Genomic DNA, 21,187 nt, shown 5'->3' on the forward strand with positions numbered 1-21,187 from the left:
GCCATACCTCTTGTCCTGGTAGCGGGAGAGGGAGGGCGGTGCACAGAGGAGGGTAGGGGGTCAGATGAAGGGTCGAGTCAGGTAAGGTCGAGTATTTGAAGTACCTGGGTCCTGGAGGCCCTGGAACTGACGACAGCACAGAATCCAGAGTTGGAAGTGGTGAGGTGGACGTGGCCGTATATTACAAAATCTCTCCATATTCAAGGGTTAGAGAGTGAGATCGAATTTCTTTAGTAAGGTCATAACTTTTTTTTAAATCAAGTACTTGAAGGTCCTTTCTCTGTCAAATTGGCTGTGAGAGAAATAAAGGGGTTTGCAGATAGCCTTATTTGATGTTGTTAATAATGTTATATTGTAGCAAGAATTTCCAACCAGCTTGGTGATAGTCCAGTATAGTCTTTTAAAATTAACTACATTCTCCAGTTCACCGTTTTCTACTTTCAGTGTGAAATATGAGTGCACGAGTAAGATCAAGATCTAGAGGAAGGGGAGATGGTCAAGAGTCTTCTGATACGGCTGAAGCTGTGGCTGTAAGTGCTTTAATATCTTACTTCCATTAGCAGAAATTAATAAAAGAAAAATTTTAAAAGTTGAACTAGTATAGCTTTGTTGTACAAAGGGCTCTCTTGCTGAGAATAGTTGAGTGATGAATCTCATGACTGAGATATAGAGCAAGGAGACTTATGTTCTGGTATTGCTTGGATAGGTATATTAATATGAGCCTGGAAATCATTCCTATGACTTCTCTATTGTGGTTATTAATAAATAACACACAGCTCAGAAAAGATGAAGACGGTTTCGAGAGTTACTGGTCCTTGTAGATAACTCCTTTCTTAGAGTATTTTCTCTGTAGGAAGAGTAATTTTGTTAAGAATACTTAGATAGAAACAGGAAAAGCCTCTTCAGATTGTTGATTAGTTACCTCCATGTAGCATGTGTATTTGTGTTTTCTCTTGTCATAGTATTAATAGCAATACTTTTTATTTGCCCCTACTCTCCCCCCAAGGCCCGGAAACTAGGTGGCAAAAAACCTCAACGCAACGAACCACCAGCTCAGAATGTAGACATGGAACCTGGACAAGAGGAAGAAGGAGGAGCGTCTGTGGTTCAAGGTAAAGAGGGGACCATCTGTATTTCATTTATGATGTTTAACCCGTGACAGGTATAAAGGGTTCCCTGAAAATTGGCTGGAAACCTGTTTGGTAAGGAAAAGATATATTTTTCAGCTGATTGCAGTCCCTCTCTCTGATAAGTTTTCCCTCCTCCAGCATTTTACTCACCTATGTTTTAATTTGGCATGCTTGGGAAATGCATTTTTTTCCAAGGCCCTAAATTGGCAAATCAAAGGAAGCAACAATAAATTTTGACAAAATTATACCCTATTTTACTAGTTAAACTCGATTTGTTTGGAATGTTGTTTCCAGGGCTTCTGAAGTCATTGAATCAAGAGTTTAAGCAAAACTAGATATATTTTGGTTAGCTCTTAGATTGTAATTCAAATTTATAATTCAGAGAAATAAAAAATGTGAAACCCTATTGTAGTTGCTACAAAAAGTCTTCAATATTTTTGTCTTCCTGAACCATAACCTAGTTGTCACATATTTTTTTTAACTTTTTACTTAGAAAAGTTTTAAAAAGTACAGAAAAGTTGTAAGAAGGCACAGTGTACTTCTGTATCCTCTTTACCTTGATTCAGCAATTGCTAATATTTTGCCATATAGTAGCCTTGCTTTAGGTATTAATATACATATTATTATTGCCAAACCATTTTGAGAGTAAATTTCAAATACAGCTCTTTACTCTCCAAGTAATTCAGTAAGTATCTCCTAAAAACAGGGATATTCTCCTGCATAACCCAGTACAGGGATCAAATACAGGAATTTAACATTGAGAAAAAATATGTAGTCAGTTGGCCTAGTAATAACCAGTTTTGTCAGTTGGCCTAGTAATGTTCTTTATAGTGTTATTTTTTTCCTGACCCAGGATCCAGCCCAAGACTACCCATTGCATTTAGTTGTCACCTCTCTTTGAACTCCTTTAACCTGGAAGCGTACCTCAGTATTTGTCTTTCATGATTAACATCTTTTGGAGGCCAAACCAGTTGTTTTCATAAAATGTTCTTCAGTTTGGGTTTGCTTAATTTTAAAGATTTCCCCCCGCCCTACTCAGTTTATGAGGTCTTCTTGGTGGCAGGTTAACCTGGGTGCCGAGGGTATAAATACAAACAAGAATGATTTCTGCCTTGAGTTCACAATCTTGTCAGAGAAATTCTTGTAAACAATAGCCAATCTAATGAGTGCAATAGATGTGTATATAGGTTACAAAGGAGACAACTAAGTTTGTTTTAAACAGTTTTAGAAAAAAGATTCATAGAAGAGGTAATATATGAAAAATACAATTTCACTTTATAATAAAAAACTTTAGTGCTCATTACATTTTTATGTATCACATTTAGGGCAATGCTAACCTCCAGTACTTTATTTAATAGCATTAATTTATAGTTTGCCACTTATAGTAATAACTCTCTATTTATATCAGAACCTGAATTGGAAGATCCCCGCCAGGAAATGGGTGTGGAAAAGATTGAGGGTGAGCTTGGAGATGGCCCTGATATGAAAGGGAAGACTCCACCTAATGTGGTGCCTGCTAACATTCCGGAAGGAGGTATATTATCTATTAAGAATGCAAGTTGTGAAGTGGTTGTTTTCTACAATATTATACTTTAATAACAAATTGCACATATAGAGGTTATTTGAAAAGTAGTTCAGACACAAAATACTGCATAAGGAAAAAAATGAATTGTCAGGTTCATGTTGTTGAATTATAAAACATGAAAGAAAATATTATTACTTTAGAGTGGAAGTCCTTTTAAACCCAAGGCAAGTTATCAAATACTTCTTAAAGTACATAAATTAACATACTTCAGTGCTGCTTGGATAATTTTATTTCAACTGAAATCACTCAGTTTTTGCTCATTCCTTAAATTATCTTTAAATAGGCTAGTAGGATTTAATCTGTTCTGGGCTTGATTAATCTGTTTCTTCACACCACCAAAAAGAATGATGCATTAAAAAAATTAGTGCTCATATGCCTGAAAATGTTCATTAGCATGGAAGCATGTGCAGTAGTCAGGGTTCTGGTTTTAGTTTCATTTTATAAAACCCAAACTGTAGTGTCTTGTGTACCTTTTTTATTATCTAAGTAAAGTTCTAAGTAACGTACCACTGTTACATTTATGTTTTAGGTGATGGACAGTGAGAAGTTAAAAAGAAGACAAACTGAAGCCATACATACTGTTGATTATTTGGCTTGATCAGTTCTCTCAATAAAAATTTGCATCTTCCTGGAAAAATTCATGCATGTCTTTGGTCCAGTCTGTTCCTAGGAAGTTGATACTAGTGTAAGTGGTATCTCAAGATTCTTCATGGTATGTTTAGAGCTGGTCTGTAGAAGTGCTGTTTTTTTTTTTGTGTGTGTGTGTGTATAATTTTGTATCTGGCAACTTTGCTAAACTTATTAATAGTTTATGTCTACTTTCTTTTGGATTTTATACATATCCAATCATACTCTATATAGTTTTGCTTCTTCCTTTTAAATCTAACTTTCATTTCTTGTCCTTACCTTATGACACTGGCTGAGCCCTTTGAATATAGTGTTGAATAGAAACGATTATAGTGGACATCTTTGTCATATGCCTGACCTCAAAGGGAAAATTTTCAATGGTTTACTATGATGTATGCTACAGGTTTTTTTTAAAATTAGATCTCTATTAGATCAAAGTTCCTCCTTACTCCTAGTTTTCTAAGAGTACTTACCATGGATATTTGTTGAATTTTATCAAACACTCATTCTGCCTCTATTAAGGTGATCTTGATGTTTCTCCACTAATCTGTTAATGTGGAGTGACCCTTTTCTGTATTGTTGGATTCCTTTTCCTAATGTTTTGTTCAGGATTTTTGAATCTTTATAAGTTAAATTAGTCCATAATTTTTTTATGTACTCTACATATATTGGGTTTTGATATCAAGGGCTATTCTGGTTTTATAAACTGAGTTGATATAAATAGCCCCTTTTTCTGTTTGCTGGTAGAACTCATCTAACATTGGAAATATTTCTTAAATGCTTGATAGAATTCATCAGTGAGGCCATTTGGGCCTGGAGTTCTCTTTTTAGGAAAGTTTTAATGATTCAGTATCTTGGTTTCTGTTCTTAAGTCAGTTTGGGTAAGTTTTATTTTTATAGGACTTCGGCTATGTTATCTAAATTTTCATTATAAAAAGTTGTTCATAATAGCCTCTTATTATCCTCCTAATGTCTGCAGAATCTGCCATTTTCATTCTTAGTACTGATAAATTGTGCCTTCTCTCTTGCATTTTTATCAGCCTCACTAAAGGTTACCTGATATTTTTGACTAGTCTTTTCAAAATAAAACCAACTTTTGGCTATACTGATTCTATCCTATTTCATTTTTCACCTTTATTATTTCTTCTTTCTCTATTTGCTGTTCTTTTTCTAACTGCTGGAGATGTTTAGCTTATTAATTTTCAGCCTTTTAAGCATATACTTTAAAATTATAATTTTCTCTTTAAATAGGTCTTTAGTTACTCAACTCAAAATGTTCTAATTTTATTTCTGATTTCTTTGGATTTTGGATTACTTCTAAGTTAACTTTAAACATTTGAACACTTTCTTTTTGTTACATAGTGCAAATAACTGATAGAACTGTTTAGAAGACACACAGCTAACACACAAGAATTCAGAAAAGTTGAAAGTAAAAGGATGGACAAATGATATCACTACACAAAATAACTAAAAATAGGCTTTAAGATAAACAGGCATTGCTAGAAATAAGGGATACTTCATGTAGAAAAATTGAATTTATTGGAAAGTTTAACAACAGTTTTAAATATGAATCTAATAGCATGGCTTCAAAATGTAATAGATTGGCAGAGCCAACAAGGAGAAATCAGTAAGGCCATATAAGATTTGTACATAGTTTGTTGTTCAGTCGCTCCATCATGTCCCACTCTTTGAGACCCCATGGACTACAGCACACCAGGCTCCTACACTACCTCCTGGAGTTTGCTCAGATTCATGTCCATTGAGTTGATGATGCCATCCAACCATCTCATCCTCTGTTGCCCCCTTCTACTCCTGCCCTCAGTCTTTCCCAGAATCAGGGTCTTTTCCAATGGCTATTTGCATCAGGTAGCCAAATTATTGGAGCTTCAGCATCAGTCCTTCCAATGGAAATCCATGGTTGATTTCCTTCAGGATTGACTGGTTTGATCTCCTTGCTGTCCAAGTGACTCTCAAGAGTCTTCTCCAGCACTGCAGTTCAAAAGCACCAATTCTTTGGTGCTCAGCCTTCTTTATGGTCCAACTCTCACATCCACACATGACTACTGAAAAAACCATAGCCTTGACTATACGGACATTTGTTGGTAAAGTGATATCTGCTTTTTAATATGCTGTCTAGGTTGGTCATAGCTTTTCTTCCAGGGAGCAAATGTCTTTTAATTTCATGGCTGCAGTTACTGTCCATAGTGATTTTGGAACCCAAGAAAAGTCTGTTACATGTTGTACATTATAATTAACAAGGTTTTATCTGACAGAAAACTCAGTATTCAACAACATATTCAGTACATTCTTTTTGGTGCAGTTATTTATAAGAGGACATACACTGCATTTCAGTTCTTTGAAATTTGTTGAGATGTGTGTTATGACCCAGCATATGGTCAGTTTTTGTAAAAAAAAAAACGTCCCATACATGCTTGAATGTATATTCATTGTTGAACATGAGTGATGTACTCTGTCTAACTTCATATTCCTATCCTTTACTTAAACTTCACAAGATTATTGTGCTGTGGTCCCCTTACCTTGATAAGGCAAGGAACCCTTGGGCAATGGCTTCAGTCTTGCTGCTTTCCTAACTCTCCACTCAGCCTGTAGAAAACTAGTTCATTCTTGCCATACCCGCAGAGTGGTAGTAGAGCATGTTCCTAGACTGGTTTCTTTTCTCTCAGCTGTCACTGGCAGCTCTGCAAGCCTTTCTCTAAAACCACTAGGCAAAGACTAGGCTCCTGTTTCCAGAGGAAATATTTCAAGCTCTAAAAACTTGGTCATCACATTTCATTCTGGTTGCAGCACTAGAATGGGTCTCTGATTTTCTATAGCTCAGTGAACATACAGATGGTGAGATGCCAGTCTTCCTTTTTAAATATGCTTCAAATGTCTTTCAGTGGATTGTTTAGCTCCCAATTCATTTGGTTTCAAATGGGGTGGGTAACTTACCCTCTAGAACTTAGTGCAGAGAGGATTTCTTTCACACCGGCCCTCACTGAGTTGACAACTCACAATTTAGGTACATTATTTTCAACAAATCCCTGTTTAAGGAGTTTTCTTTCTTCTTCTTCTTCTTCTTTTTTTTTTTTTTGGTTGTACCATGTGACATATGAGATCTTAGTTCCCTGACCAGGGGTTGAACCTGCACCCTGTGCAATGGACGCATGGAGTTTTAACCACTGTCCAGACCTCCAGGGAAGTCCCTGAGGAGTTTTCAAATTTACACTAATCTTGTTTTTATGTAGACCAGTTAGCCTAGCAAGATGAGAAAATGTATCAATATTATCCCTTGCTCTTTAAAATGTTGTGTTAATTGCTTATTGTCCTGTTGTCAGTAGGCATTTGGATATAATGAATTTAGTAAATTTCGAATTCAGGATATAGATAGCATTTGAAGCCATGAATCCACAGGAACTCACTTGGGTAGAGATTACGTAGAGCTAGATTACATAGAAGAGAGCTAGAGGCAGAGCCCTGGAGCATGCTACAAAAGATAGAACTTAAAAAAGAAGAAAAAATGGCTGCCAGAGAGGAAGAAACTAGGTGAGGTATCAAAATCTTAAGGGAATAATAAGTGGTTGGCAATTTAAAATACTGCTGAGAGGTCATGCAAGAAGGGTAAAAAGGAATTTACTGTTAGTTTGGCAAGACATGTCACCAGAAACCTTGATATGAGTCATTTTAGTGGGAGTTATGATAGAGAGGAAAGCCTGATTGAAAAGAATTAACTGAGAATGGGAGGTGAGCAAGTGGAGATAGTATTAGAAAAATTAATTTTTTATTGAGGTACAGTTGATGTACAATATAAATTACAGGTGTACAATAGTGACAATTTTAAAGACTATGCTCTGTTTATAGTTATAAAATATTGGCTATATTGCCTCTGCTGTAGAATATATCCTTGTAGCTTATTTATCTTATACATAGTAATTTGTACCTCTTAATCCCCTACTTCTATCTTGCCCCTCCCCCTTCCCTCTCCCCACTAGTAACCATTAGTCTTCTATGTCTGTGAGGCTGTTTCTGTTTTGTTATATTCATGTGTGTTGTATTTTTTAGATTACACATAAGTGATATCATACAGCATTTGTCATTCTCTTTAACTTGTTTCACTTAGAATATACCCTCCAAGTCTATCCATGTTGCTGCAGATGTCATTATTTCATCATTTTTATGGCTGAGTAATATTCCATTACATATATATTGCTATAATATATAATGGAATATATTCCATTATAATGTGGACTTCCTAGATGGTACTAGTGGTAAAGAACCCGCCTGCCAATGCAGGAAACTAAGAAATAGGGGTTTGGTCTCTGAGTTGGAAAGATCCCCTGGAGAAGGGCACGGAAATACACTCCATTATTCTTACCTGGAGAATTCCTATGGACAGAGGATCCTGGTGGGCTACAGTCCATAGGGTTACAAGGAGTTGGACATGACTGAAGCAACTTAGCACACATATATTATATTTTATATATAATGGACTCAGCCATAAAAAGGATGAAATATATAATGGAATATTACTCAGCCATTAAAAAGAATGAAGTAATGTCATCTGCAGTAACATAGATGGACGTGGAGGATCCCCAGTGGCTCAGTGGTAAAGAATTTGCCTGCAATGCAGGAGTACAGGAGACTCAGTTTCCGTCCCTGGGTTGGGAAGATCCCCAGGAGGAGAGCATTGCAACCCTCTCCAGTACTCTTGCCTGGAGAATCCCATAGACAGAGGAGCCTGGTGGGCCACAGTCCATGGGGTCAAAAAGGGTCAGACATGGCTGAAGCAACTTAGCAGGCACTATTCACCACATTTTCTTTATCCATTCATCTATTGATGGACACTTAGGTTGCTTCATTTTGGCTATTGTAAATAATGCTGCTATGAACATTGAGATGCATGTACCTTTTCTGATTAGTGTTTTTCATTTTCCTCTGCTAAATACACAGGAGTAGAATTACTGGATCATATGGTAATTCTACTTTTAGTTTTTTAAGGAACCTCCATGCTGTTTTCCATAGTGGCTGCACTAATTTACATTCCCACCAATAGTGTACAAGGGTTCCCTTTTATCTACATCCTTGCTAACACTTTTTATTTGTGGTCTTTTTATTGATAGTCAATCTGACAGGTTAAGGTAATAGCTCATTGTTTTGATTTGCATTTCTCTAATAATTAGTGATGTTGAGCATCTTTTCATATGCCTGTTACAAATCTGTATGTCTTTAGAAAAATGTCTGTTTAGATTGTCTGCTCATTTTTAAATTGGGTTATTAGTTTTTTGATGTATGAGCTGTTTATATACTTTGATATTAATTCCTTATCAGTCATATCACTTGTAAATATTTTTTCCCATACAGTATGTTGTCTTTGTTTTGTTGACATTATAGAGACATATTTTGAGGAATTTTGGTGGTAAAGAAGAAGGAATGAGGTTGAGGGGGGATTATTTTTTGGTAGAGTGATGGCATGTCAGGCATGTTTGTGTGCTGGTGAGAATGGTCCAGTAGAGGATGGAAAGAGAAGACTGTAGGGGTAAGATTTAAAGCACAGTTGGAGGGGTTGGCCTTGGATAGGAGTAGCATACCTTTCCACAGTAATATAAAGGCTGTATAAATTTCTCTGAGTAGAGGAATGGGTAAGATTAGAAACCAGACAGGAAGACTTCTACTTTTTCCTTTATACCCTTTTATGATTTTTGAATTTTGACCATAATTATATCTGCTTTTCTAAAGTAACAAAGATCTGTCATTAAATTTTAAAATATTTTCAAAGAGAAGCTTGTGGTCACTTGCTTTGCAGCCATCTTGTGTTCTGATGTGCATGGAACCCTTATCAGGGGAATCTCATTTGATTCCTGTTGTTGGCCAGGGTTCAGCCAGGCCTTGGAGACATTCTGCCAGGGTCACATTAAGATCCTTAGAGGCTCTGAGGCTCAGAAAGATTATGAAGTGCCCTTGTTTGCACCTGTCATGTATATTTCATGATAAAAAATTGATAAGATTTTTATATTTTCCCCACGATGCTGATTTTGTGGTTTCTTTGAATATCTAATTTGAATATCAAATGTTTCTAGCAATCTCTTTTTCATTGCTGGGAGCCCCGTTCTGCCTGGTAACCTAAACACTTGCTTAGTTGGCCTTTAGGGTGATCTAGCACTGCTATCGGAGAAGGCAATGGCAACCCACTCCAGTACTCTTGCCTGGAAAATCCCATGGATGGAGGAGCCTGGTAGGCTGCAGCCCATGGGGTCGCTAAGAGTCGGACACGGCTAAGCGACTTCACTTTCACTTTTCACTTTCATGCATTGGAGAAGGAAATGGCAACCCACTCCAGTGTTCTTGCCTGGAGAATCCCAGGGGCGGAGGAGCCTGGTGGGCTGCCGTCTATTGGGTCGCACAGAGTCGGACACGACTGAAGCGGCTTAGCAGCAGCAGCACTGCTATTGGTCCTTCAGGCTTTTTCCCCTCCCAGTCCATGACCAAGTACTGGATTGCTCTAAGATACAAGGAAACTGAATACAACCTGGACCCTATGCTCAGTTTCTACATCTGTCCTCTAGGGGCAGGAGAGAGGTGCCAGATGGTTGGAAAGTGTGTTAAACTAGGTGCCTATGAAAGCAGGGAACCAATTTTAGTGTTTCATCACACACCAAAAAGGGCAGGCATTTATTGGAAGGATACTGGGGTGCTTCAAGGGATGGAAACAAGAACTGGCTTAGGAAGGGGAGGCACCGGGTAACTCTGGGGACCTCAGGTGTATGGGAACCAGCATTCTACCCTCCTTAAGGGCTTGTGACTCCTGACAACCAACTCCTGCTTCTGACCCCGGGAGGCCTAGGCACTACCTCCTACCTAGAGGAAGAGGCCAGGTGGAGGGGTGGTGATGTCCATGCTAACCAGGGAGAACTCAGCCACAACATAATGGGGCAGTACAGCCCTACAGGCAGGGCAGTGTGTACTGGGCCAAGGGCTGCCATCACTGGGGCTCAGGCAGCAGACTCTTCCTGGAACACACTGTCTCCGACTCTCTGCTTCTCGTGAGACTCATTATGACACCTGCCCTGGGCTGCGGGCTTCCCCTGTGGTTTAGCTGGTAAAGAATTCACCTGCAATGCGGGAGACCTGGGTTTGATCATTGGGTTGGGAAGATCCCTTGGAGAAGGGAAAGGCTACCCACTCCACTATTCTGGCCTGGAGAATTCCATGGACTGTATAGTCCATGGGGTCGCAAAGAGTCAGACATGACTGTGTGATTTTTCACTTCACTGGGCTGCACTCCCTGGTACCAGCACCTACAGCTGCCTCCCAGCATGCCCAAGCTGCCCAATACCCAAGCCACTTGCTCTGGGCTCAGTCTTTGTGAGCCCCTAGGTGCTGCTCCCCATGACTCCCAGCTCAGCACAGTGGGGTCCCAAAGATGCATGGCCACCCCTCCCCCTGACTGGCGGCTCCACAGATGGAAACTGGTTTCCTGCCACAACCACCTGCTGCCTGAGCTGGGCCTCCGCTGGGCTTGAGGGTCTTGGGACAGTGTCCTGTAGTTCAGGCCCCTCTCTCAGCTGTAGGGGAGATGCCAGGAGTAGGCCAGGCCTTGTTGTGCCTTGTCCATCCTGCCACCCCCGGGGCGGCTGGCTCAGTATCTCCTGGGCCAGAAGGCTGGCTGCCAAAACCTCAGCCCACCCGTGGCCTCGGGAACCCGAGGGAAAGGTGCAGAGGAGGCAAGGAGCAGGCACAAAACGTGCAGAACACCAGTAAGATGGGCATGGGACGTGCCTCTTGGGGCCCAATGGCCTTGCGAGCTCTGCCCCTCTGTATCCGGGGTCCAGGCCTGCCCCGGAATGGAGCTTCGTTCTTATGGGGCAGGGCAGAACCTGGGGTGGGCGGGGAGCCTCAGACAGGGATGGGAACCTGCTCAGCCTCAGAGATGCTGGCTGATCACCGCTTCTGCCAGTGTTCCTTGGGACTTGGCCTCTGGGGGTATGTTTCCCAGCCCCAGGGATGTTTCTGGACTAAGATACCCCTTTGTCCTTGGTCCCACCGTGCTGAGGGAGGCTGCATGGACGAAGGGAAGAACAGGGAGAAAAATAAATGTTGTATATGTGGGTGCAAAACCTATACTCCAGGAATACGGCATAAGATACTAGATAATCTGTCCCCGGAGACCTTTGGTGGAGTGCAATGGACAGAGACCTGGATGAGAATCAAGAGAACTGAGTTGGCTTGTGGTTCTGCTTAACAGCTGTGTATATACTTGTAAGATGTAGCTAGATGAGCCTCTTTGAATGTCAGCTTTGTTGCCTGTAAACTGGAGATAATTCTGACATCACAGGGATTTTACAGAGATTGAGATGAGAATGGCAGTGTGCAGAGAAAAGAGCTAGGCCTGTTGTAAAGGCACAATGGATGTTGGTTGTATCAAAACCTGAATTTTTCTAGAATCAGAGATAGAGGCCAGACTACACTGGAAGTAAGGGGCATCCACCTGCAGTCCACCCACAGACTTAGCTCACACCCTGTCATATCTCCCCATACCCTGCAGCCTGTCAACTCCCTTCCTCTCCAGTACTCACTGTCACCTGGGGCTTTAGCACACCAGACCACACTACCAGTGCACAGGAGAGTGCAGCCAGTATCACACCCACTGCCTATAAGTGAGGCCTTCAGGAAGAGTGGTCTTAGCCTGCATCTGATGTCCAAGATGAGGTGCTAAGCTGAGCTATATGTTATGGAGCAATGTATGGGATGCAGTCCCATGTGTGTGTGTGTGTGTGTGTGTGTGTGATATACATATAAAATCCACTTGCATATTCATTTAATATGATGGAAGAGTACAAAATTTTCATTTCTATGTAAATTTTTGGAGAAGAATCCAAGAAACTGTTAGTAGTGGTTATCACTAGGCATTGAAACTGGGGTGGTGGGAAGGGAGATGAGGAGAGTTAAAAAAAATTCTTACAGATCATTGTCATTTGAATATTTTACTATGAGCATATGTTACTTTTATAATGCAGAAAACTTTTAATTCTGAACTTTTTATTTTGTATTGATTGGGGGATAGCCAATTAACAACGTTGTGATAGTTTCAGTGAACAGCAAGGGGATTCAGCCATACATATACATGTATCCGTTCTCCCCCAAATTCCCTATAATAAAACTTTAAACCAAAATGTATAAATAATAAACAGGTAGATACAGATGATAGAATATGAATGATATGTAGACAGATAAAATATGAGCTAGAGGGTAGACAGATATCTCCATGCCTCACTTTCCTCATTTATCAAATGGTACCTATTTCACGGGATTACTGTGAAGAACAAATAACAGAATGCATACAACCCCTTGGAATAGTTCCTGGCACACACTAGATGCTCAATAAATGTTCTCTTCACTGCAATAATGGTGCTGAGGAAGACAGGCTGGCTGAATGTGATAATCTCTTTCGCCACCTTGTGGTCAGTGTATGCCATGCAGGAAGGTCAATGCCAATAAGAAGCATCAACCCTCTTGGCCTTAGTGGGGATGGCAGACCTATGACTTTTAAAAAAATAAATAAGCAACTTTCCAAATAGGTAGCCAGATGAGACTTATAGTCCTCTACTCATCGCTTCCTGTTTCAATCCCCAGCCATGAAAGTGTCATTGAGAAACTTTTAACCAGTGCATTGACTGGTTTCCTGCTCGTTTTCAAGTCTATCTCTCAGTCTTATTAGTTCCAAGTGACAAAACCCATTCTAGCTTCCTTAACCAGAAAGGGGATTTTTTTAAAACTGCCATTAGGCAGAGTTCAAGGAAATCTCCAACAGGTGAGAGGATCTGGCTTGGGGGCTTGGCAGTCAAAAATTGGTCCCATCCATCTCCTCTGGGGACAGGTACTGCTGAGGCTGAACCTGATACTGTGCCATTGGGACACCTACTACAGTTGTTTGTGAAACCTTGGCATCTCACAGCCATGCTCCACCATTGTCACCAGGCATGGATTCCACTGGATGGTTGACTCCTTACTTGTTTCTCTCTCCTGAACGGAAGTCTTTTTTTTTTTTTTTTAATATTTCCATAATTTTATCCAATCCTCAGGCTATTGTAAAGACTTATGTAGGTATCTGTTACTATATATTTATGTGCTCATTGTTTTTTTTTCTTTTCCCAATTATTTTTATTAGTTGGAGGCTAATTACTTTACAATATTGTCGTGGTTTTTGCCTTACATTGACATGAATCAGCCATGGATTTACATGTGTTCCCCATCCTGAACCCCCCTCCCACCTGGAAGTCTTTATTTAAAAAAAATTTTATTTGAAGAATAGTTGATTGACAAGATTGTGTTAGTTTCTGGTGTATACAGCAAAGTGATTCAGATATATTTTTTTTTCCTTAAAAAAATTTTTTTTTGGCTGTGTTGGGTCTTAGTTGCCATATCTGTCTTTGGGCTCAGTGGTTGTGGTGCATGGGCTGAGTTGACCTGCGGCATGTAGGATCTTAGTTCCCCTACCAGGGATCGAATCCTCATCCTCTGCATTGGAAGGCAGATTCTTAACTGCTGGACTACAAGGGAAGTCACGTATGTTCTTTTTCATATTTTTCTCCACTATGGTTTATCACAGGATATTTTTTCTGCTTGGCTAACTTCATTTCTTTCTTTTTTATTGGCACATAATTGCTTTATAATATTGTTTCTGCTTACAACAAAGAGAATCAGCTATATGTATACATATATTCCCTCCCTCTGAATCTCCCTCCCACTCCCCAACCCTACCTTTCTCGGTCATCACAGAGCACCGAGCTGAGCTCCCTGTATCATGGGATACTGAATGTAGTTTCCTATGCTATACAGTAGGACCTTGTTTATCCATCCTATATATAATAGTTTGCCTCTGCCAACCCCAAACTCCTAATCCTTCCCTCTCCCATCCTCTCCCCCTTGGCAACCACAAATCTGTTCTCTGTCACTATGTGAATCTTGCTGTTTCATAGATAAGTTCATTTGTGTCATAGTTTAAATTCCACATATAAGTGATATCATATGGTATTTGTCTGACACACATCACTTAGTATGATAACCTCTAGCTGACCTGAAGTCTTGATGGGGAACATCTGATTAGTGGAGCCTGGGACTCACACCTCTCCTCCCAGCTGAGTTCTGTTTTCCACCTTACAGAGGCGAAACTCAATGTGGTGGTTTAGTTGCTAAGTCATGTCCGACTCTTTGCAACCCTATGGACTGTAGCCGGGCAGACTCCTCTGTCCATGGGATTTTCCAGGCAAGAATACTGTAGTGGGTTGCCATGTTCTTCTCCAGGGGATCTTCCCCACCCAGGGGTTGAACCTGGGTCTCCTGCTTTCTATAAATTTAGAAAGGCTTTTCAGAAGAGACTGGATAGGGCAGAGGGTGATGTTCTGTCCCTAAGGAAAGGATATTGAGTGTGTATACCTCAGAGTCCCATGTCCCTTCCTGTCTCGCAACAGGGTCTAGATATGGTCCAGGTGCTACTGGGAATTTAGTCTATCTGAGTCTGTGGTCAGAGTCCATAGTGTTCATCCAGGGGGCAGACCATAGCGAGACCAGATGGGAGAATTCTTTTAGGCTTGGCCCTCCATGGGGGCAGGAGCCATGTCTGTCCGGTTTACTACTGTATCCCCTAGCATCTAGCTCGGTGCCTCCACACATGATTGAAGGAAGGAATGATACAATGAAAGAACAAATTAGGTTGGCCACTTTCCTTATGTAGTTGTAAATTTTCACTGATGCTTAGGGACCTTAATCTTAGCAAAAGCCTAAAAGATGCTCTCTTAGGAGTATCTTGTTAGATAAGGGAGATTCAAAAAGAAGTAGCTTTACTCACACCACACTACAACTTCACATAAGGTTTCTGTCTCCTCTCCAGGTCCAAGCAGACACATTGTCTCCATTCAGAGGGAAAGGACAACCAAGTAGGTGTCAACAGGTTTTACTGTCTAACTAGATATGTTCTTGAAAAAATTCTGCTCTCAGAACATATTTCCATGGAGGCTGGCAACCCCAGGTATTGAGGTTCACTTTTTTCCCATATATCAATTGTATAGCTCATTCATTGAGGAGATTCTTCTTTTTGGCATGCTTATGAAAAATTAGTTGAATAAATGCGAGTTGATTCCTTTTAAATATATATTTCCAGGAGGGATGCATGCAAGATTCATTAGAATTGTTCAAGATGGCGGGGTCTGAAGGCCTCTTGGAATTGAACTTTGACATCCAATGCTAGTCTCAGCCGGTGGCTTCAAATGGGGTTTGCTCTTCTCATCACTGGGTGGTGAGTCCTCATCTCTGGTTGTGCCTACTGAAAGGCACAGACCACCAGGGGGAGCAGGTGTGCCTCCGCTGTGGTAGATCATAGCCATTACTGTTTGAACCCCCACCCCGCCCCGCCCCCCAACCAACCTCCTCTGCTCTGGAAAATACTGTTGCTCCGCAACAGAGAAACCAGTCGTGCAGGGCCCCTTCATCAGTCACCAGCCCTAAGTGAGACATGAAATGCAAAGGGCTGCCTTCAGATCCCATCTTCTATAGCTCTTTGGAACTTTCTGGTCACCCAAAATGCTGCCTGTTATCCTTCACACTTTTGAGGGTCCCCAAGACCACCCACACATTCAGTGAATTCGCTAAAAGGATTCAAGGGACTCAGTATATAATTATTCTCAAAGCTAAGGTTTATTACAACAGGATCTACAATAAGATCAGCAAGGCACATCAAGTCCACTCTTCCCCAGGAATGAAAACACATGATATGTGGGTGATGTTTTTATTCAAAGAAGCTCACTCAGTGTCCAAGAGTTTTTTTTTAATTGGGGGACAGTGATTGGACACCCTCTGCCTAGCATGTACCAAAACTCCAGACTCTCAGAAGGAAAGCAGGTGTTCAGTATAAATGACATTCTACAAACAGGTTAAGCACAGAGAATCACACTTATCAATTAGGGAACGGGTAGGGTGCTGTGTTAATAGTCTTATTATGCTGTGCTGTTAATAGTTTTATTACTGCTGTGACAAAATTTCACACACTTAGAAGTTTAAATCATACAAATTTATTCTCTTAGAGTTCTGGAGGTCGTAAGTCCAGTACTGGTCTCACCAGGCTAAATTCCAGGTGTCAGCAGGGTTACATTCCTTTCGGAGGCCCCAGAGGAGGGTCTGTTTCCAGCTTACTCAGGTTATTGGCAGAATTCAGTTCAGAGGTCCTTGTTTTCTTGCAAGGATGACCTGAGGGCTGTTCCTAGCTTCTAGAGGCCACCACATTCCTTGACTTATTCCTCTTTCTCCATCTTAGAACCCAGAACAGTGAGTCAAATCCTTTTCAAGGCACATCTTTCTGATTCCTCCTCATGTCTCTGGCCACAACTGGGAAAGTTTCTCTGCTCTAAAGGATTCATGGGATTAGATTAGGCTCACCCAGATAATCCCAGATCATCTCCTTATCTCAAAGCCCTTAACTTTAATCACACTCACAAAATACTTTTTGTCATATAAATTGAATATGTTGTCAAGTAACATATTCATAGGTCCCAGGGATTATAACATACATCTTTAGGCAGCTACTATTCTGTCTTCAACTTCCAAGTTCCCAGTTGCCAGCCAAAGACCAACCTTGAAAGCAGGGCTTTCTAAAGACAACTCAAGGTTGTCTAAAGTCAACTTAAGGTCTCAGGTCTATTCTATTAACTATTTTCTGCACATCAATGCATACTAAGAAAGGTGATGTTATGAGGGATAAGTGATATCACTTTCTAATAGTGTGTGACCCCTCTAGGGCTTGTGAAGTCTTGGACTTTGTAGACAACTGGCCCCATGGCCCAGTGCACAAAGAGGCCCTTATGCTCCAGACACACTCCAACCTTGAGGCTGCACAGGGCTGTCTCCTCCCCAACCCCTTCAACCCTCAGAAGAGCCAAAAGACTGTTAGGCTTTAGTGGTTATTAGTATTGGGCTCTCCATAAAATAGATTACCATTTAAATTCTTAGCTATGTACCAAAAGCAAGTTATATATTCTTTCTGATTCTTATTTCCTCATCTCCTTGTAGATATAACAACACTATCTTACAGATTTAAATGAGACAATGCACATAGTGTATGTTCAAGAAAATACTTCCAGATCATAATGGCTAGTGGGCTAGGAGATAAGACATCTGGGGCGGGGGGCAAAACCAAAATTAAAATCTATTTTCACAGGGAGCTTCCTCTTGGAGGAAAAATAAAAGAGTTATGGAATCATTGTTTAGAATTTACCCTGGTCTTTTTTTCCCCCCTTTTTGAACCCTTATCTCTTTATTGACTAACTTATTTCTCTTTCTTTCTGTGAAAGTGTGACATTGTGAATCATTAACCTTTGTTTTTCACCCTCAGCTCCAACTTGCCCTTGTACTCCTGGCCCTGCCTCAGACTCAGCACGTCCACAGTTTTTGCCCCAGGGTAGAGTTATTTTAGCAGAAATGCAAATAGACTCAAAGAGCCCAAGATCAGCTTTTGAGTTTCAGAAGAGATTTCAGAAAATTTACACAGAGGAAATAGGACTATAAGAAAGGCTTTCTGAGTCGTGAGATCTTAGGTTTTCTGAACACTAAGAGATAAGGATTCAGCCTATCTACAGGCATAGAAGAATATGCCTGTAGTTGTCTGTCCAAAGACATCCAGCCATCCCACACTAGATGAAAATCCCACAGACTGAAAGGAAGGCTGAGAGGGAGGCAGGGAGATACTGATGACATTCAAGGTCAGGGAACTGCATCCCCCATTTCAGACTCCACTGAAGCCTTAAGGAGAAGAAGATATCTCTCTGTGTGTTTCTGTCTCTTCCTACTCCCCTACCCTCCATCCCCACAGGATTTGGGCTCCTTCTCATCTCCAAATATCACAATGGTATGATCTGGAGTATAAGAAAGGCCAATGAAGTACCAGAAATGCTTTTAAAAAGCCTGGGCCTTGGCATTGAGAGAGGAAAAGAGTCTGTGATTTTCATAGAAGGTCCAACACCAACTATCAGGCTAGGAGGGAGTTGCAACCAAAGTCCTGTATTATTAAAGGCTTGCCTGGTGTGGGTCCTTAGCAAACTATTTCAGGTTCTCTGAAAAATACACTGCCCTCCTGGTGTGGGAGTCACTATGAGGTAAAGACTCCATTCCTCCCATGACGAGAACAGTCATGAGTTTTCCTCACAGCACAATGACAATGTCTATGTCACAACAGCTGAACAAAACACACTTGGACAGAAAACCATGGGCTCTGTGGTTCCTTGCTGGTTAGATGATATCAGGATGGAGTTTGGGCACAAAAATTGAGGCAGATTGAAATTATGAACAACTCAGTGATGTCCAACCCCTTCTGCCTGCAACTACTAGCCTCCCATGTCTTCTCACTAGCAACCCTCTGAATTTGGGGTAAGCTTCATGTAAGCACCACAGAAAAGAAATAAAAAAGACCCTGTGAACACTATATAGCATGGATTAAAAACAAACGAATATTGTTCTTGCAGCTGGGTTGCACGGATGTACATCGGGGGGAACCATGAGTCCTACTGAATGATAGGCAAACTGTAGTGTATAAGTTGATTTTTGCACTTTTCAAGGAAGAGGAGCTGTGAATGTGATCAGGTTCTCAGAGGGTTCAGAGATGTACATTTTTGCAGGAGGGCCTCCTGGGTCTGTGCTTTATTTATCTGTGCACCCTATGAGAACTCATTTACAATTGCAATGTCATGCTTTCCCTGCCTGTGGAGTGGAAAAAACAATACTAAGCACACAGAGTTATTGTGAGGAATTAATTAGAAGGTGCTTTGTAAATAAATTGATTTTAAAATGAGGAGTATTCATGTGTTAGCCCTCTTTACCACCCCAAAATTAATAGCTCTATTAAATAATAAGCAATTGGTTGAGATTTTTGGTATCAGAGAGACACAATTTTTAAAAAAAAATGTATGTGTATGCAGTTTATAAGTGACATAATGATGTGATTAATCCTTTATTTTTTCAAGGAATAATTTTCATAGATCATTTGATATTGTGTGCTCTAAAAATGATGATGATGGTATGATAATTCCTTGTACTTGCATAGTCAGTAGTCCTCTCATTTATCTAATCGGTTGTTGACAAAGCCCTCCTCTTACTCTTGTAAATGAAATGAGGCTATTGCTGGGTCCACAGTGTTTGGTTGCCATGGTTTGAGTTCGTTTCATAAGCTGTTGCTTGGCAATCCCACGCGTCAGCTGGCTCTTTTTCCTCAGCACTCACCACACACTGAAGTATAATGAGACTGAGACTGGGCAAAGGAGGATAATGGTCCCTGAGCGCTTTCTATCTTCCCCCACAGTGCTGTTACCATGATGTTTGACAAATGAGTTGAGAGCAGAGGAATGAAGTGGTTACAAACATGGGATTTAGAGTCATGCAGACCTGGGTTCAAATTCAGGCTCGGGATCTGGCTCTATGTTTCCTTTAGCTATTCACTTAGAGAAGCCAATCTGAGTCTCAGTTTTCCCATGGGGATAATTACATTTAGCTCCTAGAGTGGTTGTGAGGATTGAAGGAGAAAATCCATGGAAAGCACCTGCATACAGTAGGTGTAACCTATGCTTATAAGGGTGATCAGAGGTGGTGGAACCACAACTTTCCTTGTTCTGCAGTAAAATGCCCTGATGTCATGGTCAGGTTGGATTTTATTTGTATAGTTATGTCCCACTTTCCTTTAAGCATAAGAGTGAGTGGGCCTGCTGCAAATTCATGGAGTAAAAGAGAAATTTATAAATAATCAGGACCAAGGAAAAGAACAGGGGGTGTTAGTACCAAAAGGAAAACAAGTGGGGATGCAGCAGACAGAAAATATCAATAGAAGATGCCCACTCCAGGTAGTGAGTGGGTAGGTGCTAGACATTCAAAGGGGCTTGCGTCGGAGAGGCCCATCTCCTCCCTAGACAAGCACATGGCCACAGGCAGTGGTGTATTGGTGAAACAGCTCTCAGGGAAAGAAAACCCCTGATTTGTAGCATTTGCCTATTTCCATGGTGTAAATGCTCCCACTAGGGCTGATTTCAAGTTGCCAGTATGATGTCATGAACAGAGATGTGGAGTTGGAAAGAGATGCCCACAATCCACTCTCCCTAGGCCTTTAGAGACTGCTCTAGCCCAGAACTAATCCCTTCCCTAAGGGCATCTTTCCTGTTTTGTTCTCATTGTTGGGCATCCCCAAAAAGCTTCTGTCTTTTTATAGCAGTTTAGAGAGATCAGTTCTCAAGCCTGCTCTTCTGGCCTTCAGTTTTCCCAGACAGGAAGGATATAGCTGAGGAAATCTCTTGCGCAAGCCCAGCCCCCACCTTTATAGATTGGCTTCTGTGGACTTTCTGCCCCAGGGCTGGGACCCCATGACCTTCCCCGGATCCATAGGAGACTTGGGACCTAGGTAGACTCACCTAGGTAAACATACTATTTGAGGTAGTCTCTTCTTTCAAAGTTATCTTTGTTTACCTTTTTTTATGTAATCCAACTCAAACATGCTGCCCTGGTCATGGTCTTTCATATTCTTAGTTCTACAACATATATGACCTTAGTATTTTTTTTATGTGTCACCAACCAGTTTTAAAAAGAATCACTTTTTAAATAAACCTGTGCAACTGTACCATTTCTTAAAGTGGTAGTAGAACTTCAGTGCAGTTGTTTGGTTCTCAGAGCTGGAGTAAACAAACAACCATGTGTGGGGGGTGGATTCCCTTATGGCCCGACTGGTTTCAGGTGTCAGTCACTGATTTTCAGTCACAAGAGTAGGCACGTTGACCAGCTTTTGGTGAAAATATGTCTTTTACAGTTTACTTGGTCCATAATT

The 21,187-nt window shown here is 40.9% G+C and overlaps 1 protein-coding gene across 1 annotated transcript in view; it reads left to right on the forward strand.

The window, feature by feature from the left end:
• The first annotated feature begins 452 nt into the window (after positions 1-452).
• PAGE4 (PAGE family member 4) overlaps positions 453-21,187 on the forward strand; it is a 58,225-nt gene continuing 37,490 nt past the window's right edge. Inside the window, exons 1-3 of the mRNA XM_065916735.1 lie at positions 453-530; positions 1,007-1,112; positions 2,539-2,664. Of these exons, the coding sequence (XP_065772807.1) occupies positions 453-530; positions 1,007-1,112; positions 2,539-2,664 (310 nt within the window). The remainder of the gene's footprint in view (positions 531-1,006; positions 1,113-2,538; positions 2,665-21,187) is intronic.

This window comes from Muntiacus reevesi, chromosome X (genome assembly GCF_963930625.1).
Source record: "Muntiacus reevesi chromosome X, mMunRee1.1, whole genome shotgun sequence".
Classification (NCBI taxonomy): Eukaryota; Metazoa; Chordata; class Mammalia; order Artiodactyla; family Cervidae; genus Muntiacus; species Muntiacus reevesi.